We start from the raw sequence: 22,723 nt of genomic DNA, 5'->3' as shown, positions 1-22,723 counted from the left end.
CCAAATTTATTCTAACAGAAAAAAGGAAAGTGAAAAATACTGTCTTGTAATCCACGCACTAATAGTAATAGTGAAAAAATGAAATTGCGAACAATTGAAGTGTAGTCCAAATCCAATGAAACAGCTTAGCTACACCTTGCCTCTTTCTTTAATTAATAATTTGCCTTTGCATAAAATTGAGGAAAGGAATAAAAATAGGAACAGGATTCATTTGAATAAACCAAAGGCATTAACTACAGTGGAAATATTAGAATTTTTGCAATGCATATATTTTGCTTATATAAGATTGTTATAAGGTAAGGTCAAAGGTGCGGCTGAAGAGTGAGGATCCTTAACCTAAATCAAAGGCTGAAACGCCAATGAAAACTAGAAAGCCAACAACATCAGCAGCAAGGGGATCCTCTTCTTCTTCACCTCCTTCCCAAACTCTTCCTTTATTTTCCAATATGCCCCGAAAATATTCTCTTTTCAAACACACCCTTATTGCTACCGTCTTCTTCCTCCTCGCCATCTATGCCTTCTTCTCCACTTTCTTCCACACTCCTCTTCCCCCCTCCGATTCCAACTCCGATTCTTCTTCTTTCCTGCTCGACCTCGGTGGTGTTTCTTCCCAGGAAAATCCCATTCCTTTTCCCGAAAGAGTCAAGGTTTTTATGTACGATCTCCCCCACAAGTTCACCTACGGCATCATCCAGCAGCACTCCCTCGCACGTGGTGGATCTCCCGTCCCTGAGATCACCACCCTTAACTACCCGGGTCACCAGCACATGCACGAGTGGTTCCTCTTCTCCGACCTCGCCCGGCCCCAATCCGACCGCCTTGGGTCCCCCGTCGTTAAAGTTACTGACCCGGAGGAAGCCGACCTTTTCTACGTTCCCGCCTTTTCTTCCTTGAGCTTGATTGTTAACGCGGGTCGTCCTCCTGGTTCCGCCTCGGGTTACAGCGATGAAGAAATGCAAGAACAGCTGGCGGAGTGGCTTACGGGGCAGGAGTATTGGAAGAGGAATAACGGGTGGGATCACGTCATTATTGCTGGGGATCCCAATGCGCTTTATCGGGTCGTGGATCGTGTCAAGAGTGCTGTTTTGCTAGTTTCCGATTTTGGGCGGCTTCGGCCAGATCAAGGGTCATTGGTGAAGGATGTCGTAATCCCTTATTCGCATCGGGTCAGTACTTACACAGGAGATTTTGGGGTGAAGGATAGGACGACCTTGCTCTTTTTCATGGGAAATCGGTATAGAAAAGAGGTAATAAATCGTTTATTGCAAAATGCTTTTGAAATCGATGTTCTTGTTGAGCAGGTTATGATACCATGTTGAATTTTAGTGCTATTTAGATTGGTATGGAATTGAAAGTTTTAGTTTGTTGAGGTTACAAGTATGGATATAGTAGTTAAGATGTAAACTCAGCTCAATTTGAGATTTAAATTAGGAAACCTAGGAGAAGAGTCAAAAATTTTGTTTTTGGAGTAATTACTAGCTTGTGCTTGCTTATACCCTGCTATAATTTGATCTAAAATTTGGTTGAGAATCATCTTGGAACTACTGTTTTCACCACCATCCTCAGATTGGGGCTTAAGTTTAACTTAAAATATTGCCATCTACATTTAACATAGACCTTGCAGTACTTCATGCTTATCACCAGTACTATTTTATTTGTCATAATTTGCTTTGTTGTCTTAGCCTACAGTTTCTGCTTTTGCTCTGAATATTTTTGTATCCTATCTAAAGCTGTACTGATAATTACGAAGCTTTTCCCTATTTTCTTAGCTTAGATACCTGTCCTTGACCTTTCTATTAAGAATTATAATACAGCTCCCTGGACACATGCTTGTTTGAAATCACATCCTATACTGAAGCAGATCTCGCATGATTGACTAGCATACCATGATCTATTGGTAATATCACTTGCAAGACAATAATTTTAGGTGGACTTATATTCCTTGTTTGTTGGTCCTATTATAAATGCAGGGAGGCAAAATCCGTGATTTGCTTTTCCAAATACTTGAAAATGAAGAGGATGTTGTGATAAAACACGGAACACAATCCAGGGAGAATCGAAGAGCTGCTTCACGGGGGATGCACACATCAAAGTTCTGTTTGAATCCTGCTGGGGATACTCCATCAGCTTGCAGACTCTTTGATTCTATAGTTAGCTTGTGTGTCCCTGTGATAGTCAGTGATAGCATTGAGTTGCCTTTTGAAGATATCATAGACTACAAAAAGTTTTCAGTATTTGTGGAAACTACAACTGCACTAAAACCAGGATATCTTGTTTCATTGCTGAGAAAAGTACCTGAACAGAAAATAATTGAATATCAGAAAGCAATGAAGGAGGTTTGTGCTATTTTCACTGCCCTTTTTCCTTTTTCCATTCATTATTTACTGCACTACTACTGAGAGATAAAATTTATCCAAGTACATCAATTCAATATAAATATACATTCATTTACACCTTGCAGTTTGTTTAGCAAATATCTCTGGTTAAAATTTCTTGGTAATGATATGGTTTTGATTTCAAAATTCTTGATCTTGTGGTTAGATGTGTATGGAAATCTATATATGGATTTGCAATCGATATTTGTTTTTAAGCAATTTCCATTGTTAAGAGTCATTGGTATCATTTTTCTGTCTGTTTCTGTGCTTGTGACTTGCAGCAGCATTTAGTCCCTTTTGTTTGTAAAAGGCACTAAGAGGAGTGTGGTAGTAAATTACATGCTCGGTTTTGATTTTTCATACGTTGTCATGCATCATCATCATCAAATAGTTGGCAGTAATCATAAAATCTCAAATTTGTGGATTCAGGTGAAGAGGTACTATGATTATACTCATCCAAATGGAACTGTTAATGAAATATGGCGGCAAGTATCGCAAAAGCTACCTCTGATCAAACTTATGATTAATAGAGACAAGCGGCTTGTTAAGAGGGAGTTGAGTGAACCCAATTGCTCATGTCTTTGTTCTAACCAGACAGGTACAAATTTTCTAGTCTCGCGTTAACATTCTTCATTGATTCAGCTTGCTATGTTTTCATTGTTCAATCTTTTTTCAAGGATTTATGCTTTAGAGATACTATGCTAATGCTAAACTACCTTTGGTGCAGGCTACTTACTGCTACCATAGCTTGGCCTTTCCCAGTTGTCATTCGTGTTGGAATTATTCTTTCAACTTTAGGTGCAGCTCTTCAAAGCTTGACTGGTGCCCCTCGTCTTCTTGCAGCAATAGCCAATGATGACATTCTTCCTGTTCTCAATTGCTTCAGAGTTGCAGATACCAGTGAGCCTCACATAGCTACTCTCTTTACTACCGTTATCTGTATGGGATGTGTTGTTATTGGGAATCTGGATCTTATCACACCAACTGTAACTATGTTTTTCCTTCTATGTTATTCGGGTGTGAACTTGTCTTGCTTCCTTTTGGATTTTTTAGATGCACCTAGTTGGCGTCCTAGGTGGAAATTTCACCATTGGCTCCTGTCTCTACTTGGAGCATTACTTTGTGTAGGTATGTTTCATTATATATAGTGCATTGTCGGGTTTAACATTGTGTCCCATTTAGTTGAGAAATTCCTGTATATTAGAATGCAAATTTTGCACTGTATTTAATTGGAGGCCAATTCTCACAGATGTTCTGTTTGCTTTTGTTTATTGCAGTGATAATGTTCTTGATTTCATGGCTATTCACTGTTGTTTCTCTAGCCCTTGCCAGCCTTATATATTATTATGTGAGCATTAAAGGAAAAGCTGGGGACTGGGGGGACGGTTTCAAAAGTGCATACTTTCAACTAGCCCTTCGTAGCCTTAGATCTCTGGGAGGTATTGTAATAACTGTGTGTATATGCATGTTCCACTTCTATTTTGTTCATATAGTCATGACTATGCCTCTTGTTTTCCTGTATTGGACCCTTTGTTTTGTTTTGCAGCAAAGCAAGTTCATCCAAAGAACTGGTGTCCCATTCCTCTCATATTCTGCCGGCCTTGGGGTAAGCTGCCAGAAAATGTACCTTGCCATCCAAAACTTGCTGATTTTGCCAACTGTATGAAGAAGAAAGGCCGTGGAATGTCCATTTTTGTAAACATTCTAGATGGAGACTATCATGAATGTGCTGAAGATGCCAAAGAAGCCTGCAAACAGCTTGATACCTACATTAACTACAAGAACTGTGAAGGTGTTGCAGAAATAGTCGTAGCAACCAATATGACTGAAGGCTTCCGTGGAATTGTGCAGACCATGGGTCTTGGCAACCTCAAGCCCAATATCGTAGTTGTGCGGTACCCGGAAATATGGCGTCGCGAGAACTTAAAAGAAATCCCAACCAGATTTGTTGGTATAATTAATGACTGTATTGTAGCAAACAAGGCAGTTGTCATTGTCAAAGGCCTCGATGAATGGCCAAATGAGTATCAAAGGCAATACGGTAGCATCGATCTGTATTGGATTGTAAGAGATGGTGGTCTCATGCTTCTTCTGTCACAACTTCTTCTTACGAAAGAGAGCTTTGAGAGCTGTAAGATTCAGGTCTTCTGCATTGCGGAGGAAGATTCAGATGCAGAGAGCCTCAAAGCTGACGTGAAGAAGTTCCTATACGATCTTCGGTTGCAAGCCGAAGTGATTGTTATAACGATCAAGTCATGGGATGTAGAGGGTGGATCTCAGCAAGATGACTCAATAGAAGCATTCAATGATGCTCGGAAACGGGTAGCTAGTTACTTGGAAGAACTAAAGGAAGCAGCAAAAAGAGAAGGAACCCCATTGATGGCTGATGGAAAGGCTGTAGTTGTGGATGAGCAACAAGTGGAGAAGTTTCTGTATACAACCCTGAAGCTGAATACGACAATATTAAGATATTCTAGAATGGCAGCAGTGGTACTTGTAAGCTTACCACCACCTCCCATCAACCACCCAGCCTACTGCTACATGGAGTATATGGATTTGTTGGTAGGAAATGTGCAGAGGCTTTTAATGGTAAGAGGATATCGCAGAGATGTTGTAACTCTATTCACTTAGTTTTCCCCAGGATTATATATATTTATATCATCAGTGTAATTTGTGTTTACTGTTCATATAGGTGCTTTTTACCCTTCTTTCTTGTAGTCAAAAAAGTGTTACATAACATTCCTTCTCTTAATCCATTCTATTTCTATTTCCTATTGACGACAACTTGTTGCTTCTTTACTGCATAAAGGAGAAAAACAAAGAAAAAAATTTCCGAGTTTCCATTTCTTATGGTATAATAATTCAATCGAGAATCAAGTTTGTGTATTATTTTTGACATTTTGTTGCCTTTTTATCTTGTTTCCTTTGCACTTTTGCAGTTTATGGTTAGGTTCACTTTGAAATTCCAACTATGGGGCTCAAAGCCCGTTTCACATAGTTGCCAACTTGGGCTATCTGCAATTCTGCATTCCCACTCTGACAGACCATGCAATTTTCTTTAACTAATATCTATAAATTTAAGATAAATAAATATAAAAGTGGGAGAAGATTAGGGCAGGCCGCAACACTCATATTAGTTGACGAAATGGAAATGTTATATTAAATTCCTTACTTTGGGCGTTTGTTTACGTTCCATACTCCAAATACTACAACTTGGTTTAGTGGGTAAAATTACTATAAAAGTAATTGGATTATATTTTGCCCTTCTATTAAAATAATAAATAATTTATTTTTTTATATTAAATTAAAAGATAAATTAATTATTCTGTTAAAATTTCATCCTTCTACTTAATTATTACGTCAAATTTTAACAATAAAAATAAAAAATTAATATAAAAATATCAATTTATCCTTTAATTAAACATATAAAAATTAATTTATTATTTTTAAATAAAAAATTATTAATATATCCCATAATTCTATTAAACCTACCTCTCTACGTGTCTCTTTCCCTATCTTTTTCTTTAGTATTTAAAGATATTCAATTTATACGATAATTATGGGGATGAAGTTGCCGGATTTGAAATTGTGAAATCAGCTGCCTTTTGTCCTGTTTTCACATTAATCAAGTCAACACCTCCATTTCCCACCAACAATATCCCTTACTATCATCTAATAATTTTATTAGAAGATAACAAGGTCTTCTTTCCAATGACATGTACATTTGACTTTTTTTTATATTGAATTAAGCGTATTAGAGTTAAAAAGAAATTTAAGAGATTATATAGCATAAGCAGAATCCGTATAAAATTATACTTCCTCTATTTCAGTTTGATTAGTATAAGATTTTTTAATATTTAGATAGATATAATCAAAATTATCTTATATTATTCCATTTTTAATATTAGTAAGTAATTTTTTTTCGAAATGATTTTTAGGTAAAATCTATGTATTATTTTACATTTTCATTATCAACATTAGATTTAACAGTATGCAGAGATTACTACGTGAATTAAACCAACCAACTCCTTTTATTTATTAACGAATGAAGAGTCTAAATAACAAAATTTTGCGAGTAAAGATCGGAGGTAAGGTGTAGATCAATTAGCAGCTCGACGTGTAAGATCAGAACAAATACAAAAATAACGTCCAAATACATTACGTTACCGAGTATATAGCCCAAATACGTGCTTGCTTCTTCCACAATTGCTCTTCGTTCGTTGTTACCTTATATTCACCATCACCATCACCATCACCATCACCATCACCATCACCATTCACCAGAAACAAGAAAAGGTAACAGTGTCTCTCAGAACTTGATAGCCAGCTGTCTGTTGACTCTCGTTATTAACCGTAAACAGCCTGTATCTTCTTCACTCTTACACCCAACACCCAATATAAATACACTTCTCACACCTTCACGTGCTGTCCCAGATTTCCCGCCTTCAACACCTCTTTCTTTCTTCCTTCCTTCTTCTTATACTGTACCATCGCCGGCGACCCATTAAATTCTTGTCTAACACAGGTTATCATCCGTTTTGGATCTTTGTCCAAGTAATATTTTGATTTTGATAGTTATGCTTTTGCTGATTCCTTTAATTATTATATAATTTATTATAGTGTGGATGCGTTTTGGGAGTACTTTTAGCACTCTTAATAAAGATGTGATTTGGATTTGGAGTCCAAATCTTTCTCATTGTCTTACAAAACTAATTATAAAATCTCTTACTCTTGTCTCTTTGGGTTTCATTTTTAAGAAGATCCTGTTTCATCGAGGTGTGTATATATATTTTCTGTTTGGTTTATGAGCAAGTGTGAGAAAATTAATTGATATTTTTTTCGCCTTTTTGATTAAAATTTTGTGGTGGAAAATAGGATGGGGTTGGACGGTCCAACTGGAAACGAAGGTGTGAGGAGACGAGGATGTTCATGCACCAAAGATGATTTTCTTCCAGAGGAGTCATTTAAGAGCTGGGGTAATTATGTCCAAGCACTCCAGCAAACTCCGGAAAGGTTTATGGATCGGGTATTCACCCGATCACTTGACTCAACGGAGCTCCATGAAATCAAGGCTCGGAGCCAGCATGAAATGAAGAAGACCCTCTCCTGGTGGGACCTCATATGGTTCGGAATCGGAGCCGTCATCGGCGCCGGCATTTTCGTACTTACCGGACTCCAAGCTAGAGAAGTTTCAGGCCCCGCTGTGGTTATATCCTACGTGGTGTCCGGTATCTCGGCCATGCTTTCTGTATTTTGCTACACTGAATTCGCTGTTGAAATCCCTGTTGCAGGTAAGATATAAGTAAAATTTTGATCTTAAATTTAACTGGGATTTATATTTATCATTTTAAAATCTCTAATATAGAATTCCCAAATTTTTTTCCAATTTGTTTGGATAATTGCTGGAATTCGACTTTATCTGTATAAACTTTGAGGAATCTAAAAAAATAGCTGTAAAGAATCTGGCTGAATATTCAGTATCCGTCCATTTTCGGCATGTAGTGTAGGAAAGTTGACTTTTTGACTTTTCATGGAAAAAAAAAGGCAATTTGCTAGCTAGGAATGGGACCCAGATAGTGTATGAAATGTCCTACTTTGATAAGAACCCTTACACATTAACATTATCGACTACAAAGTGTTCTTTTACCAGTAAACTACCAGCTGTAGTCATAATCTTTGACTAATGTTTGTAAAATCTTTATTTATATAGTTATAATATGTTTAATTATATGCCAAGCTTGATACCATAAAATGGGATTCACATTTCATTGAATGGGATTTGGATTACAAGTTTTGGATATTGATTCACGGGAATACACATGACTTGGCAAATTTGCAAAATTTACCTTTTCAGGTGGCTCATTTGCCTACCTTAGAGTGGAGTTGGGTGATTTCATGGCCTTCATTGCTGCCGGTAACATTCTCTTGGAGTATGTTATTTCAGGTGCTGCGGTGGCTCGGTCATGGACTTCCTATTTTGCCACACTCTGCAATCACAAACCCGAAGATTTCCGCATCATAGTCCACAGCATGTCCGAGGATTATGGCCATCTTGATCCTATTGCAGTTGTTGTTGTTTGTGTCATCTGTGTCCTTGCTGTACTTAGCACCAAGGGCTCATCACGCTTCAATTACATTGCTTCCATCATCCATGTTATAGTCATTCTCTTCATAATCATTGCTGGTTTCTCGAAAGCGGATGCCAAAAACTATAGTGACTTTATGCCCTTTGGCATTCGTGGAGTCTTCAAGTCTTCGGCTGTGCTTTTCTTTGCTTATGTTGGTTTCGATGCTGTTTCAACGATGGCCGAAGAGACTAAGAACCCTGCTCGTGATATCCCTATTGGTCTTGTTGGATCCATGGTAATAACCACAGCTGCATATTGTTTGCTTGCTGTAGCATTGTGCTTAATGCAACCGTTCCGTGAGATTGATGTGGATGCCCCATTTTCAGTAGCATTTGAAGCTGTTGGGATGTCATGGGCTAAATACATTGTTGCTGCCGGTGCATTGAAAGGCATGACAACCGTTTTACTCGTTAGTGCCGTTGGTCAAGCACGATATCTCACACATATTGCACGAACCCACATGATGCCACCATGGCTAGCACAAGTGAATCCCAAGACTGGAACACCAATTAATGCTACCATTGTCATGCTTTCCGCAACAGCAATTATTGCTTTCTTCACAGAACTTGATATTCTTGCCAATCTTCTATCGATATCAACATTATTCATCTTCATGCTTGTGGCCCTGGCGCTTCTTGTTCGTCGTTATTACGTCAGTGGTGAGACAACTACAGCAAACCGCAACAAACTAGTTGCTTGCATTGTGCTTATTCTTGCATCTTCAATCGCAACAGCTGCTTACTGGGGTCTGAGTGACAACGATGATTGGATTGCTTACGTGATTACCGTGCCAACTTGGTTCTTAGCTACTCTAGCACTTCATGTTGCTGTTCCTCGTGCTAGGAATCCAAAACTCTGGGGTGTACCGTTGGTACCATGGTTGCCATCGGCTTCCATTGCTATAAACATATTCCTACTAGGGTCAATAGACGGGGCATCCTTCGCAAGGTTCGGTATATGGACTGTTGTGCTGCTGTTGTACTATTTCTTCTTTGGATTACATGCGTCATACGATACAGCAAAGAATAAGATGGGAGATGGTTTGAAGAAAGTGGAAGAAGGTGTTAAAGTTTCTTCGGAGGCCCAATGAGTTGCCGTTTAAATTACAAAATGGTAGCAAACCAGCAATTCTCCTCTTAGCGTTCCACTAGTTTCTTCAATACTTCACTCATCAGTGTGCAGATCTTTTGTTTTTTCTGTGAATATCTTTGGTTGAATTTTATATTTCCTCGAAGAAAAATGTGTTTGATCTTTGAACATTGTACTCAAACATGCATTCCAAAATTTTGAACACAAGAAATTAAGATCTGCAGAAAATTTGTGAATGAAGTTAGTAGTAGTACTTGATTAGTGTTTTAACCTTACTCTTCGATCTGTTTGGTTTGGATTCACCTTGCGAAATTATGCAAACAGGTAGGTGGCAGATGAACTTATGGATTATGATCCACCGTTTTTATTAACCATATGAAAATAATTGAACAGTGTTTAAATTAGAATTTTTGCAATGCATATATTTTGCTTATATAAGATTGTTATAAGGTAAGGTCAAAGGTGCGGCTGAAGAGTGAGGATCCTTAACCTAAATCAAAGGCTGAAACGCCAATGAAAACTAGAAAGCCAACAACATCAGCAGCAAGGGGATCCTCTTCTTCTTCACCTCCTTCCCAAACTCTTCCTTTATTTTCCAATATGCCCCGAAAATCTTCTCTTTTCAAACACACCCTTATTGCTACCGTCTTCTTCCTCCTCGCCATCTATGCCTTCTTCTCCACTTTCTTCCACACTCCTCTTCCCCCCTCCGATTCCAACTCTGATTCTTCTTCTTTCCTGCTCGACCTCGGTGGTGTTTCTTCCCAGGAAAATCCCATTCCTTTTCCCGAAAGAGTCAAGGTTTTTATGTACGATCTCCCCCACAAGTTCACCTACGGCATCATCCAGCAGCACTCCCTCGCACGTGGTGGATCTCCCGTCCCTGAGATCACCACCCTTAACTACCCGGGTCACCAGCACATGCACGAGTGGTTCCTCTTCTCCGACCTCGCCCGGCCCCAATCCGACCGCCTTGGGTCCCCCGTCGTTAAAGTTACTGACCCGGAGGAAGCCGACCTTTTCTACGTTCCCGCCTTTTCTTCCTTGAGCTTGATTGTTAACGCGGGTCGTCCTCCTGGTTCCGCCTCGGGTTACAGCGATGAAGAAATGCAAGAACAGCTGGCGGAGTGGCTTACGGGGCAGGAGTATTGGAAGAGGAATAACGGGTGGGATCACGTCATTATTGCTGGGGATCCCAATGCGCTTTATCGGGTCGTGGATCGTGTCAAGAGTGCTGTTTTGCTAGTTTCCGATTTTGGGCGGCTTCGGCCAGATCAAGGGTCATTGGTGAAGGATGTCGTAATCCCTTATTCGCATCGGGTCAGTACTTACACAGGAGATTTTGGGGTGAAGGATAGGACGACCTTGCTCTTTTTCATGGGAAATCGGTATAGAAAAGAGGTAATAAATCGTTTATTGCAAAATGCTTTTGAAATCGATGTTCTTGTTGAGCAGGTTATGATACCATGTTGAATTTTAGTGCTATTTAGATTGGTGTGGAATTGAAAGTTTTAGTTTGTTGAGGTTACAAGTATGGATATAGTAGTTAAGATGTAAACTCAGCTCAATTTGAGATTTAAATTAGGAAACCTAGGAGAAGAGTCAAAAATTTTGTTTTTGGAGTAATTACTAGCTTGTGCTTGCTTATACCCTGCTATAATTTGATCTAAAATTTGGTTGAGAATCATCTTGGAACTACTGTTTTCACCACCATCCTCAGATTGGGGCTTAAGTTTAACTTAAAATATTGCCATCTACATTTAACATAGACCTTGCAGTACTTCATGCTTATCACCAGTACTATTTTATTTGTCATAATTTGCTTTGTTGTCTTAGCCTACAGTTTCTGCTTTTGCTCTGAATATTTTTGTATCCTATCTAAAGCTGTACTGATAATTACGAAGCTTTTCCCTATTTTCTTAGCTTAGATACCTGTCCTTGACCTTTCTATTAAGAATTATAATACAGCTCCCTGGACACATGCTTGTTTGAAATCACATCCTATACTGAAGCAGATCTCGCATGATTGACTAGCATACCATGATCTATTGGTAATATCACTTGCAAGACAATAATTTTAGGTGGACTTATATTCCTTGTTTGTTGGTCCTATTATAAATGCAGGGAGGCAAAATCCGTGATTTGCTTTTCCAAATACTTGAAAATGAAGAGGATGTTGTGATAAAACACGGAACACAATCCAGGGAGAATCGAAGAGCTGCTTCACGGGGGATGCACACATCAAAGTTCTGTTTGAATCCTGCTGGGGATACTCCATCAGCTTGCAGACTCTTTGATTCTATAGTTAGCTTGTGTGTCCCTGTGATAGTCAGTGATAGCATTGAGTTGCCTTTTGAAGATATCATAGACTACAAAAAGTTTTCAGTATTTGTGGAAACTACAACTGCACTAAAACCAGGATATCTTGTTTCATTGCTGAGAAAAGTACCTGAACAGAAAATAATTGAATATCAGAAAGCAATGAAGGAGGTTTGTGCTATTTTCACTGCCCTTTTTCCTTTTTCCATTCATTATTTACTGCATTACTACTGAGAGATAAAATTTATCCAAGTACATCAATTCAATATAAATATACATTCATTTACACCTTGCAGTTTGTTTAGCAAATATCTCTGGTTAAAATTTCTTGGTAATGATATGGTTTTGATTTCAAAATTCTTGATCTTGTGGTTAGATGTGTATGGAAATCTATATATGGATTTGCAATCGATATTTGTTTTTAAGCAATTTCCATTGTTAAGAGTCATTGGTATCATTTTTCTGTCTGTTTCTGTGCTTGTGACTTGCAGCAGCATTTAGTCCCTTTTGTTTGTAAAAGGCACTAAGAGGAGTGTGGTAGTAAATTACATGCTCGGTTTTGATTTTTCATACGTTGTCATGCATCATCATCATCAAATAGTTGGCAGTAATCATAAAATCTCAAATTTGTGGATTCAGGTGAAGAGGTACTATGATTATACTCATCCAAATGGAACTGTTAATGAAATATGGCGGCAAGTATCGCAAAAGCTACCTCTGATCAAACTTATGATTAATAGAGACAAGCGGCTTGTTAAGAGGGAGTTGAGTGAACCCAATTGCTCATGTCTTTGTTCTAACCAGACAGGAATCATCGACTCCTTAGGATAAACATAAACTTTTGCTGACCCTTTGAAGTTCATTTCATATGTCAAATGTCTGTCCAAGTTGGAAGATTCGCCGGTGGAGCGTGCAGGCAGGCTTTTGAGGAATAATTTATTATATTATTACACCCATTTGCCTTCGCCTTTAGGATGTTTGTCTTCAGCTGGCAGAGCTATTGAAATTTGCCTTTGCATGAAGACTTTCTTGCATACATTGTTGTGGAGTATGTTTGGAATTTTAGTTATAGTTTTATTTGTAATTTGATTTGTACATGTTAGAAATACAGTACGTCTATATATACAACAGCTATGCTTAATTCTTTTCCTACAGTCTGCAGTCTTCGTTATACTAGGATTCAAATAACCCCAATGACTCCACAGTGGAAGTGGGGCGACTTTAAATGGGTTTTCTTCATAATAAGGCAAAGTTCATATTAGTCACGTTCCCCTAAATTATCTTATACTTTCATTCAGTTCTTCCTTCGGCAACTAATGACAAAACCATACGACTAACTTTTTCACCATAAGTGACATAATTAAAAATTTTGGGACCAGACGGAAATTTATGTAGTTCAAAATCATTTATCAAAGAAAATAACATCAATTGTTGTACATTGTCTTACGAAAAAAGGAGAGATAAAGAGCTGGATGGCAACATTTTGATGCCACCATCACCTTCGTCGTTGTATTCAAATCAAACTCGCTTACAATATCTCAATTCAACAATTTTATTGTAAAACTAAAATCCAACCGTTGTTTGTCAACTGATAATTCTGAGTTCAAATCAGTATACCATATGTAAGGATAACTAAAAACATCAAATTTTCATAACAATTGTGCAGGCCAAGAGCTGACCAAACAAAATCCTACAATCATTTAACAAAAGAAATGAGACTTCAAAACATTTTCTTCCTTGTTTCATTGCTTTCCTTTCAGCCCATATTTCTCCTGAATCACCACTCTCTCTGGGGAAAAAAAACAAGAGCGAAATTCACCATCCAGCAATTGAAACCATCATTTGTTAATTGTTATAGACAAGCTTTCCTGATAACAAATAAACCCCACTCAACCAATCAACCATTACAATCGAATAGCCAAGCAACAAAATGTGGGAGATTGAGTCTTCCATATCACTGAACAAACAAAAGAAACAACTTTGCTTACATTAAGCTAACCTATTGTCTTAAGCCTCAACATGTCATCAATCTAGTACCGCAGACACAAAGCTTGGTAAGTGATGATATGGAGACCTTTGCTGATCACATAGGCAAGTTATTAGATTGCTAGGAGATGGATAAAATTAGTCTGATAAAGAATGCATGAATGTATTGCGGGCGAAAAACTTACGGACTCATTCATAAAATCATAAACCCAAAACTTCAAACTGGTTTCTTTGGAAAATTCCCTACTTCAACACTACTATATTACTAAATCTAGTTCATACATAATGAAAATTTTGCCTAATCTAGAAAGAGAGAAACCTGGGAGATGTAATGTTCTCATTTCTAAACAAACTAGAGTTAGGTAGAGTCTTACCGAAATGAGATGTGATCTTTGGTTGCAAATGCTTATTTTTTGACCTTCTTTTTTGCAGGCTCAGCCTTGCTCCTCAAATGTTTTCTTTTACGAGTTAAGGCAAACTCGCCAAACTTATGACCAACCTTGCCTTCAGTGATCTTGCAGCGAACAAAATTTTTCCCATTGTAAATCCGTACAGTTTGATCAACGAATTCGGGCAAAATGGTAGATCTACGCGAATAAATCTTCCTGTTTGATAAAAGACTTTTATTGTTCTTCGCCTTTGCCAAGAATGCATCCACAAACGGAAGCCTCGCTAGAGATGGTTGTCTCGTATCCGATGAAACTGAAACCAAAAGTTATTCCCCTTATTCATATCAAATTAGAACTAACGAAAAAATAAAACAAACACTGGTGCAATCGAATGAGAGCTGATAATACCTGAGGATGAGGAACACAAGGTTCTTGAAATCTGAGAGAAAATTGAGGTTGGCGTGCTGCGAATTGGAGGATTGGCATGTGGAATCAAAGTTACGTTGTTTTCCAGAGATGAAACCGATCGGAAATTGAAGGCCTGCCGAAGAACAAATAATTTCCCTCCCATTTTCTTTGTCGTCGATTCTCTCTACCGATCCAATACCTTTCTCAGTGAAAGTAGGGTTTATCGTCCTTCAGAAAACAAGACACAAGCCCCTTAGAAGGCTTCATATGGATCCATACAGATGGGTTTCCAACTACTGTCGAAACCCAATTTCTAAAGGTCACTGTAAACCAAGTCGACCATAGTGCCTCTCCATGCAGTCATGGAGAACTGAACCAAAATGGCCAGCTTTTAAAACCCAACTCACCTATTCGCTCCAAGCTTTCTTAATATAGGCCTCTATAGCAAAGTCCACGCTCAGATATGTAGGTCAATGGGCACCCTTTTGATGGGCCCATATGAGCTCTAGCTCTTTGTTTTCTTGACTTCCCGTTCTAGGGCTTTTGCACAAAAAGAGCTCAATGGGTCGGAGTTAAAATTCGGCCTTTAATGTAAGGAAGGAATCTTTAATCCTTATGGTATATAGCGTGAATGAAAATAGCAGTTGAGAGCAACCTATCGAAATTGACATATATATAATCGAGAATCTGCAAACTGCAAAGAACACTGCCCCATGCAAAATGCTAACAGACACTAGACAAAACATATCAGGCTATAGCAGATACTATGGTCCTCTCCCTCTGCCTCTCTTCTTCCAAGATGCATCCATCCATCCTCTTTAGTTTACTTGGTCTCTGTTCTCAACATATGAATTATATATTCATTCATTAGGTGAACCCTGCGGGATTAAATCCGTTTAATTAAGCTATTTGGGTAACTATTGAAGACTACTGGTTTCAACTGACGCAGTATGCAGAAGGAGAGGATACAGTCCACCCAGAGATAAGAAAAGCGAATAAAATAAAATAAACGATTTGGTGGTGACTAGTGATGCCTATAATCTATGAATCTGACGCATACCAAGCATCACCTTCCATTGAGTTGACTATCCATTCTGACACTCTTCATGCCCTTTCCCATGTTGCCACCTTGTGTTTCTCTAATTCTTTAATCTCAAGTAAGAGCCAAAATTAATAATAATAACCTACATTGTACAACTAAACCTCGAGATTCTTTTAACTTCTAATTATTACCAACACTTTTGACTTCATTCATTCATTTTAAAATATTAAGTAAAATGGTTTTACATATTCCCTAGAATTACAGCTCAAGAGTTGAAGATTTGTGCTGCTGATCCAAGTTCAAAGATTTCACCTCGATGGAGCCATCAAACACCACTGCCACTTGACTTCAATCAATCTTTAACTTAAGGCGATAGTCCAAATAAACCACAGCTCTCAACCCAACAAATTCTCTAAAATATTACTAGTACAGTTGTATAAGCATCTGTTGACAAATAGCTTTGTTAAAACAAAATACCCAAAGTCAAAACTCCAAAATATTTAATTAGCTAGAAAGGATCATCTAACCCTTACTTAGTTGGTCCCCATCCTCTTAGTTCCTCCATCAAACCTCTTTTTTTTCTTTAATTTGAAATCTCACTTTGCTATTTAGGTATTATACCTGTTTACATCACCATTACCAATTGAAGAACGACAAGTAAACAAAACCCACCATATTTATTATGAAACCCAAAACAACCCTATATGTATACCCTCTCTTGTCGTTATCTCATTTTCAACCTTTCTTTTTCCCTTGTTTTTTTTTGCATGAATGACCTTTTAAAATGAAATTGGGATGGCAAAGGCCGGGGCCAAGGGCGGGTGATGAAGGAGTAATGAACCGAATATCCACGTGGTAGGCATGAAGAGGATGCCACGCGGGGGTGGGGTGGGGACAGCTATTCGATGGCTTTATGTTGGGATGAGGGTCGATCTATCTCTAGACTCCTAGACAAAGGCGGAGACAACGCTTTTAAGCCAGCCGGTAGAGCTGCCTGGTTGGCAGGTGGTCACATGGACACCCCCCCATGTGTTGTCAATACTCTCCACCCCATTATTGTTAGTATTTTAGACCAACACCTTTCCTTCTACTTAATAAATCAAACTCCCTATAACCATATATGTCAAATCTGCTATATGCTTTCAACATCATATTTTGGGATAAATATGCTAATCGAAAATGACACCAGTTTGTTACAGAACATAATATCATCAGTATTTGTGATTTCTGATTTATCGATTTTGATTAAAAATCCAACATTTTACTAATATGCTACGCATGTAAATTTTTTTTCTATTAAATAATAATATTTTAACACAAATAAAGATGAAAATAAATTATAAGGATGACACGCATAAATCGAGAAATGGTATTTTTTTTCATGAGGAAATGATTCTTGGCCGGATATATTTGACAGGGTTCTTAGGAGTGGCAGAGGAAGATCTCTTTCTTCAACTTTTTTTAGGCTGGCCTGGCTTGGTGTGTATAGAAGGCTTCATCAAAGTTTGCCTACATTGGTTCAGGTTATTTTCAAAGAAATTAAAGGAGTTGTGAGGAATATATTAACTAGATGTAAGTCAATTTTGAATGTTTACTTGACAAGAGAATGAGTGCTTAATGCAATTACTGTACATTAAGTTTGTAGTGTTTTTTTATGGATGACTAAAAATTCTTACTTACCAAAAAAAAGGAATAGGCGATAAAGTTATGGTTAAATTAGTGGGAACGCTTGAAAATTAAGAAAAAGAGGAAGACGTGTATAAACGGCGTAAGAGGCGCGTGGGAATAGAATGTTTGTGAAAATGATCCTTCTTCTACAACCTCGGCATTTGCAAAAAAATAAAATAAAACTCGTTACCCCTTTTACACGCCTTTTGGCTCTAGATTTCAACTAAAATTATTATCATTTTCATTTTATATATTTAAGAACAAGAAAACTAATATGAACTGAATTAAAAATTAAAAAATTAAAATGATAAAGAGAGAAAGAAAAAGAATATATCTGGGAGATGCCGATGATGTGTTAGGCTTAATTTTGCATGATCATAATTGGCTTTGCCTCACACCGGATTCTTTACTTGCCACAGGATGTTTATCCTACTCTGTCAAAGCGGCGCTGGCCCATATTTTGTGGGTCCCTCCTGATATGAACCGAAGTAGTTCATGGATTTAGAGTCGATTTAAAAAAATGATTTATTTTATTGCTGACTCGACTTAAAATAATTAAATTTAAGCTTAACTTAAAATAGATTTAATTTATTAATTCGTCTAACATAAGATTTTTTTATGTTTCCATTATAATTAGAATTATTAATATAGTTTTTTTTATAGAACTAACATTTGGTAACTATTTTTCATTTTGATATCTAATTTTTCTATTTGATCTATCTCTATTAATCGTATAACTTGTTAGCTTTTTTCAAATCGGCTCTTGAACTCTAATTTTAATAGTGTAATAATGTGACATTCTAAGAGAGAGTTTAGTCATCGCATTCAAAAGAATTCAAGTTCAAGGATCAAATTGGAAAAAATTGTCAAGTTTTTGAGACTATTGTATACCAAAAAGGTTCAAGGACCAAGTTTGAAAAAATTTCTAAATTTAGGGGCTAAATATTGTTTTTCCCTTTTAACATTTTTCCGGTTACTGTTCTTGTATTAGAAAGGAAATTGATTACATTCGAAATTAAGTAAATTCAAATTTATTTGGTAGACAAACTCTCTTAAAAGATATTTTCATTGTTTATAAACTTAATTTTGAAATTTTACTAATTTATGTACGTTAAATGGTCAACATATGGATTCGCATCAAACATAAAATGTATATGTAAGAACATTACACGTAAATTGTGTGTAATATTCTACTTGTATCTCTTTGGATGATAAAATGAAATTATCCATTGGGAAGTTTAACACACAAATAATTGCCCTCATTGAGAAGTAAAAACAATGGCATGACGCAAGGGTCAAATGCTGAACTTGTTCCCGAAGGCTCCAGACAGCGACTAGTATATCAAAATTCACGTTTTCCCCTTTGTCAAAAAGGTGGGAAGATTATTTATTACAAACTCACTTTACGAGCAGAACATAATCAACCCTACTCACCGGCCTAATGGTAAAACATGTCGTAATGTATTGCGGGGTTGAATATCTTAAACGATTGTCGAAATCCACCTTGTAATTTGGAAATCATTCTCCATTAAACCCTGCTATATGGTTATTTAATTAATGACTTAAACTGTCCTTATTATCCAACATTTCATGTTTGGAGATAAGGTTGATAATTATGTTAATCATTTATGTATCATTGGTCTTCTTCTACTTTTTCTAGTAGCTGCCCTTCCTACTTGTTTCTAGTAAAACTATACATAGATGAGTAGGGGTAGTAAAGTAAGGTGCAAAGTCGTTAGATGTTATTATCCAACTGAGATTAATATGTACCTTTCTCTTGTAGTTTTGTGGCACACAAATTCCTCTTTACACGACTTGAACTTTTTCTTATTAATTTTTCGCCAAATATATATATTTTTTTGCAAAATATGTTCAAACACGCCCAGCACATACCATTGTACCTTATATCTACTTACATAATTCAAGACAAAAATGTTAATGTACTAACATTTTGATTGGACCTAACACTAATTGTAATTGTCCTAAAAAGGAAAAAAAACCAAGTGTAGATTATTAAAATAAATGGAGAAGATAAATGAAAAAGTTTTAATAATTTGGTGCAATTTGTTTTTCGCTACACCTTTTGCTATAATTGTAACTCAATTCTTTGTGGAGATGAAAATATGATTAACATAATGATGTGGGTAATCATTCACCACGAGATATAATAAATAATTTTACCAGTACTTGGACTTAAGGTTTCGCTGCGGTCCAATTTTTTGGTAACGAGTCAAAAGTAATTATGATTGGATGCTTCTTGTACTTTGAATTAACAAAAGTGATCAGAAAGAGTCGACTAATCAACCCCATAAAATTGTAATTCATTCATTATCTTGTTATATTTACGTAATTGGGTATGAGCGGAGCAGACAGAACATGTGGCGCAAACGACGCCGTTGAGTTTCTCAGAAGAAATCGAAGGCGGTTGACTGTTCTTCGCTCTTTGGTTGGTAATACGACGCCGTTGATTGCCGCCTTAACCCAGGAATCTCCGGCGGCGTAACCGACCTTATGAGCGCGAAATTCAGTGCTTTAAAAAAAGGATGCGTTTTGACGTCGGCAGCACCGCGTTTGGATCCCAAGCGAGCGTTGGGGTCCTTGTTCAACAAGCCGGAAATGAGGTCACGCGCGTGGTGCTCAAGAAGGGAGGAAGGCGAGTGGGTTGGGAAAGCTAGAGGTTTTTTTACGATGTTGCGCAGCGTAAGCTCGTTGGATGGAGCCGCAAAAGGTGTACGGCCGTAGATCATCTCGTAGATGAAGATCCCGAAAGACCACCAGTCAACGGCATTACCGTGGGACCCACCGGAGGCAACCTCTGGTGACACATACTCGTGGGTCCCGACAAAGGAACGCGATCGGGCAGCCACAGGCTCCGCCACGAAGAATGGCTTACTTTGTGCGAGTGTTTCGATCTTCGACCGTAGTAACCTTCGGAAGAGGCGGGCGAGTCGGGTTGGTTGCGGACGGTTGCAGGACTGGTTTTGTGGCGGCATTGGGTCTGGTGAAGATGATGGAGATTCAACGGCTGGGATCGCGTCTGAGCAAAGTGAAAGGTCGAAATCTGAGAGCATGATGTGACCATCTGATCTGACTAGAACGTTTTCCGGTTTTAGGTCTCTGTAGATAATACCCAGCATGTGAAGGTACTCTAGAGCTACCAGAACCTCAGCTGCATAAAATCTGGAAAACAAACCACACAATAAATTATTAACTTAAAAGAAGTCGTTTTGCAATTGAAACGAAATCATGCAAAACGGTATGAGAAATTTTTCGCAGCTACCAAACATGAGAACAAAAGAAATTGATGACAAGCGCAATTCTTATTGCTGCTTGCATGGCAAATTGACAATGACATGGATCCAGAAAATAGGATGATAGCAAATTTTTTATGAACAAGTTGGTAAATTAGAAATAAAACAAAGTTTACAAGGCGACATGTAGAACAAATCTAAGGAAGATCATGTATAATTGTTATCACTTTCAAACTTTAGAGCAGCCAAAAAAAAAGTGATAAGGTTTATTATTGGTGGTGGCTTTGCATAGCTGAAACAAACAGAGATTAGAATAAGTCTGGCTATGGGTTTGCAACACAAGGACACAGACACCCAGATTAAAGCATGCAATAAATATCAATGTAATATCAATGGAGTTAGGACTCAAAAAATCTGTGAGCTATGGAAGTAGTAGAAAAAAATGGTACCTTGCGGAGTTCAAAGAGAAGCGTTTTTGAGGTTGTTTATGTCTAAGAGAATGCAGGTCACCCCCTGAACAGTACTCCATAACTATGCAAGAGAAATTAGAAGCTTCAAACTCAGCGTACAAAGTAGGCAAAAATGGATGATCCAGCATCTTCAGGATCTTTTTCTCCATCTCAGCACGGTGAGCTTTTTTCTTCATTACCAACACTTCCTTATCCACCACCTTCATCGCATAACAACATTTTTCATCCACGTCGGCCAGCCGGCAGAGGTAGACAGTTCCAATGTCGCCGGAACCTATGTGGCGTAAGAGTCTAAAATCACGGAACGTGAGGCCGGTTTTGCGGGCGAAGGTGACGGATCGGATAGCGGAGTAAGCGAAGTCGGAAGATCGGTGAGGTTTGAGAGAAAGGTTTTCTGGGTTGGTCCTAGATGTTGGAAGAAGCTCAAAAGAGAGACGACTAAAACTGCTACAGCTTTCACTACTCATTGAACTTTGACTCGATGAATTCCTTGTTTCTGAACTCAACTCACTTTCTGACTTGCGTTTGTACTCGAACATTTTATGTTCCTCACCCTGATTTGCTCACTGGTTTCTCTCTAGAGAGAAGAAACAAAAAATCTGTGAACAAGAACAAGTCAGCGGTGGGTGAAAGCAATGAACTTTGAACCTTTTTTTTTTATTGATGAGGATATAGTAAATCGAATCAGATGCCAATATATAAAGGAGAGCCGAAGGGAAGAGCCAATGAGTTGAAGAAAAAAAAGGAAATCGCAGCGAGTTTGAAGGGAGAGATGGGGTGCCCAGGGAACAAAAAATGAAGAGAGAAAAAAAACATAGAAGAAATAAGGATTGCACTTGCAAAAAAAAAGGGATTAAATGCACATACTGAAAGCAGCAGAGGCAGAACAGGCTTTTTTGTTATAGGGGCTGGCTGGGACCTGAAAATTAGGATCTCTGAACAATACCCAGTCCGTACGCAGGAAGATCATCGACCCTAAACCAACTAAACAAATGAAGAAGAAGCCTTTTTGGACTTTCTTTGGTTTCTTTTTTTTGGTTAGCTTTGAGAGAAGAAAGGCAAATGGAACTGAGAGAGGGGGGGTTGGTTGGTTAGGGGTATTTATGCTTTGTCAATGTACGGACACGGAGATTATACGAGGCTGTAATTAGCGGTTAATAACTTTTATTACGCCATCAACTTGGTCTAGGGTTACAATGACATACATACATGTGAGTGTGAAATTTTGAAATAGGAGATTTTACTGTTTACCTATAAGATGAGGCTATAACGTTTTCCTGTGGTAAAACTGGTAGACCCTGATAGGACGATGCGTTTGGTTTCTGGCACGTGCGACTGGGTGTTCGTCACGTGGCAGAGGTTGCGTTTTAACTTGACTACCTTTTTTTTGCTTTGGAATTTTAAACGCGTGTGGTTTCACAGTTTTGGGGGTTTCTGCAGCTTACGTGAAGCTCTCCCTGCATCGCTTTTAACTGCCACTTCAATTTTATTCATTCACCATACTACGTCGCTGCATACAAAATTATTGAGAAGCTGGAACATTGAATACAACTTTTTAAATAATTTTGTCGTAACTAATAACGTAACTCTGCAAATAC

The 22,723-nt window shown here is 37.9% G+C and overlaps 4 protein-coding genes and 1 non-coding gene across 12 annotated transcripts in view; 3 read left to right on the top strand and 2 right to left on the bottom strand.

Annotated features, from left to right (window-relative positions):
- Positions 1-288: 288 nt before the first annotated feature.
- LOC107908546 (probable arabinosyltransferase ARAD1) lies at positions 289-13,065 on the top strand. Of its 3 annotated transcripts, XR_005910604.1 has the most exons (5): positions 289-1,247; positions 1,971-2,336; positions 2,805-2,973; positions 3,103-3,275; positions 3,429-3,508. XR_005910604.1 is itself a non-coding variant. In XM_041089316.1 (4 exons), exons 1-4 carry the CDS (start codon positions 360-362, stop codon positions 12,740-12,742), a joined length of 1,446 nt encoding a protein of 481 aa, XP_040945250.1. In that variant the 5' UTR covers positions 289-359; the 3' UTR covers positions 12,743-13,065. The 3 variants fall into 3 exon arrangements, 2 of the variants coding, with proteins under 2 accessions (XP_040945250.1, XP_040945251.1); XM_041089316.1 differs by lacking the exons at positions 3,103-3,275; positions 3,429-3,508 and adding an exon at positions 12,720-13,065; XM_041089317.1 differs by having other exon boundaries at positions 3,103-3,503.
- On the top strand, positions 6,456-9,828 carry LOC121214869 (cationic amino acid transporter 1). Of its 5 annotated transcripts, none has more exons than XM_041089313.1 (3): positions 6,456-6,671; positions 7,251-7,666; positions 8,230-9,828. In XM_041089313.1, exons 2-3 carry the CDS (start codon positions 7,252-7,254, stop codon positions 9,591-9,593), a joined length of 1,779 nt encoding a protein of 592 aa, XP_040945247.1. In that variant the 5' UTR covers positions 6,456-6,671; position 7,251; the 3' UTR covers positions 9,594-9,828. The 5 variants fall into 5 exon arrangements, with proteins under 5 accessions (XP_040945247.1, XP_040945244.1, XP_040945248.1 ...); XM_041089310.1 differs by having other exon boundaries at positions 6,650-6,900; XM_041089314.1 differs by lacking the exon at positions 6,456-6,671 and adding an exon at positions 6,678-6,900 and having other exon boundaries at positions 8,320-9,828.
- LOC121203270 (probable arabinosyltransferase ARAD1) overlaps positions 9,977-22,723 on the top strand; it is a 54,894-nt gene continuing 42,147 nt past the window's right edge. The window contains exons 1-3 of one of the 2 annotated variants that reach the window (XM_041089319.1): positions 9,977-10,993; positions 11,717-12,082; positions 12,551-12,719. In XM_041089319.1, the coding sequence (XP_040945253.1) occupies positions 10,106-10,993; positions 11,717-12,082; positions 12,551-12,719 (1,423 nt within the window). In that variant the 5' untranslated portion in view covers positions 9,977-10,105. Of the gene's footprint in view, positions 10,994-11,716; positions 12,083-12,550; positions 13,066-22,723 lie in introns of those variants that run through there. The other variant, XM_041089318.1, reaches the window with a different exon arrangement.
- Positions 13,446-15,089, bottom strand: LOC107908550 (uncharacterized). The gene is made up of 3 exons (XR_001687074.2): positions 14,695-15,089; positions 14,272-14,599; positions 13,446-13,700 (listed from the first exon to the last, which is right to left on the bottom strand). It is a non-coding gene; the product is annotated as an uncharacterized protein (transcript).
- Positions 19,707-22,201, bottom strand: LOC107908548 (protein kinase PINOID). The gene is made up of 3 exons (XM_016835742.2): positions 21,993-22,201; positions 21,105-21,724; positions 19,707-20,584 (listed from the first exon to the last, which is right to left on the bottom strand). The coding sequence occupies exons 2-3, from the start codon at positions 21,662-21,664 to the stop codon at positions 19,810-19,812; spliced, it is 1,335 nt and encodes a 444-aa protein (XP_016691231.1). The 5' UTR covers positions 21,665-21,724; positions 21,993-22,201; the 3' UTR covers positions 19,707-19,809.

Source organism: Gossypium hirsutum, chromosome D02 (genome assembly GCF_007990345.1).
Source record: "Gossypium hirsutum isolate 1008001.06 chromosome D02, Gossypium_hirsutum_v2.1, whole genome shotgun sequence".
Classification (NCBI taxonomy): Eukaryota; Viridiplantae; Streptophyta; class Magnoliopsida; order Malvales; family Malvaceae; genus Gossypium; species Gossypium hirsutum.
The sequence above is the reverse complement of the archived record's forward strand: the minus strand, read 5'-3'. Positions and strand labels throughout refer to the sequence as shown.

Bases quoted from the DNA above. Each gene is read 5' to 3' on its own strand.
- LOC107908546 (XM_041089316.1), top strand. From the start codon at position 360: ATGAAAACTAGAAAGCCAACAACATCAGCAGCAAGGGGATCCTCTTCT. The intron at 2,337-2,804 runs GTTTGTGCTATT...TTGTGGATTCAG, and splicing joins ATCAGAAAGCAATGAAGGAG to GTGAAGAGGTACTATGATTA. The intron at 2,974-12,719 runs GTACAAATTTTC...CTAACCAGACAG, and splicing joins TCTTTGTTCTAACCAGACAG to GAATCATCGACTCCTTAGGA.
- LOC107908548 (XM_016835742.2), bottom strand. From the start codon at position 21,664: ATGTTCGAGTACAAACGCAAGTCAGAAAGTGAGTTGAGTTCAGAAACA. The intron at 20,585-21,104 runs GTACCATTTTTT...TTTGTTTTCCAG, and splicing joins TTCTCTTTGAACTCCGCAAG to ATTTTATGCAGCTGAGGTTC.
- LOC121214869 (XM_041089313.1), top strand. From the start codon at position 7,252: ATGGGGTTGGACGGTCCAACTGGAAACGAAGGTGTGAGGAGACGAGGA. The intron at 7,667-8,229 runs GTAAGATATAAG...TTACCTTTTCAG, and splicing joins TGTTGAAATCCCTGTTGCAG to GTGGCTCATTTGCCTACCTT.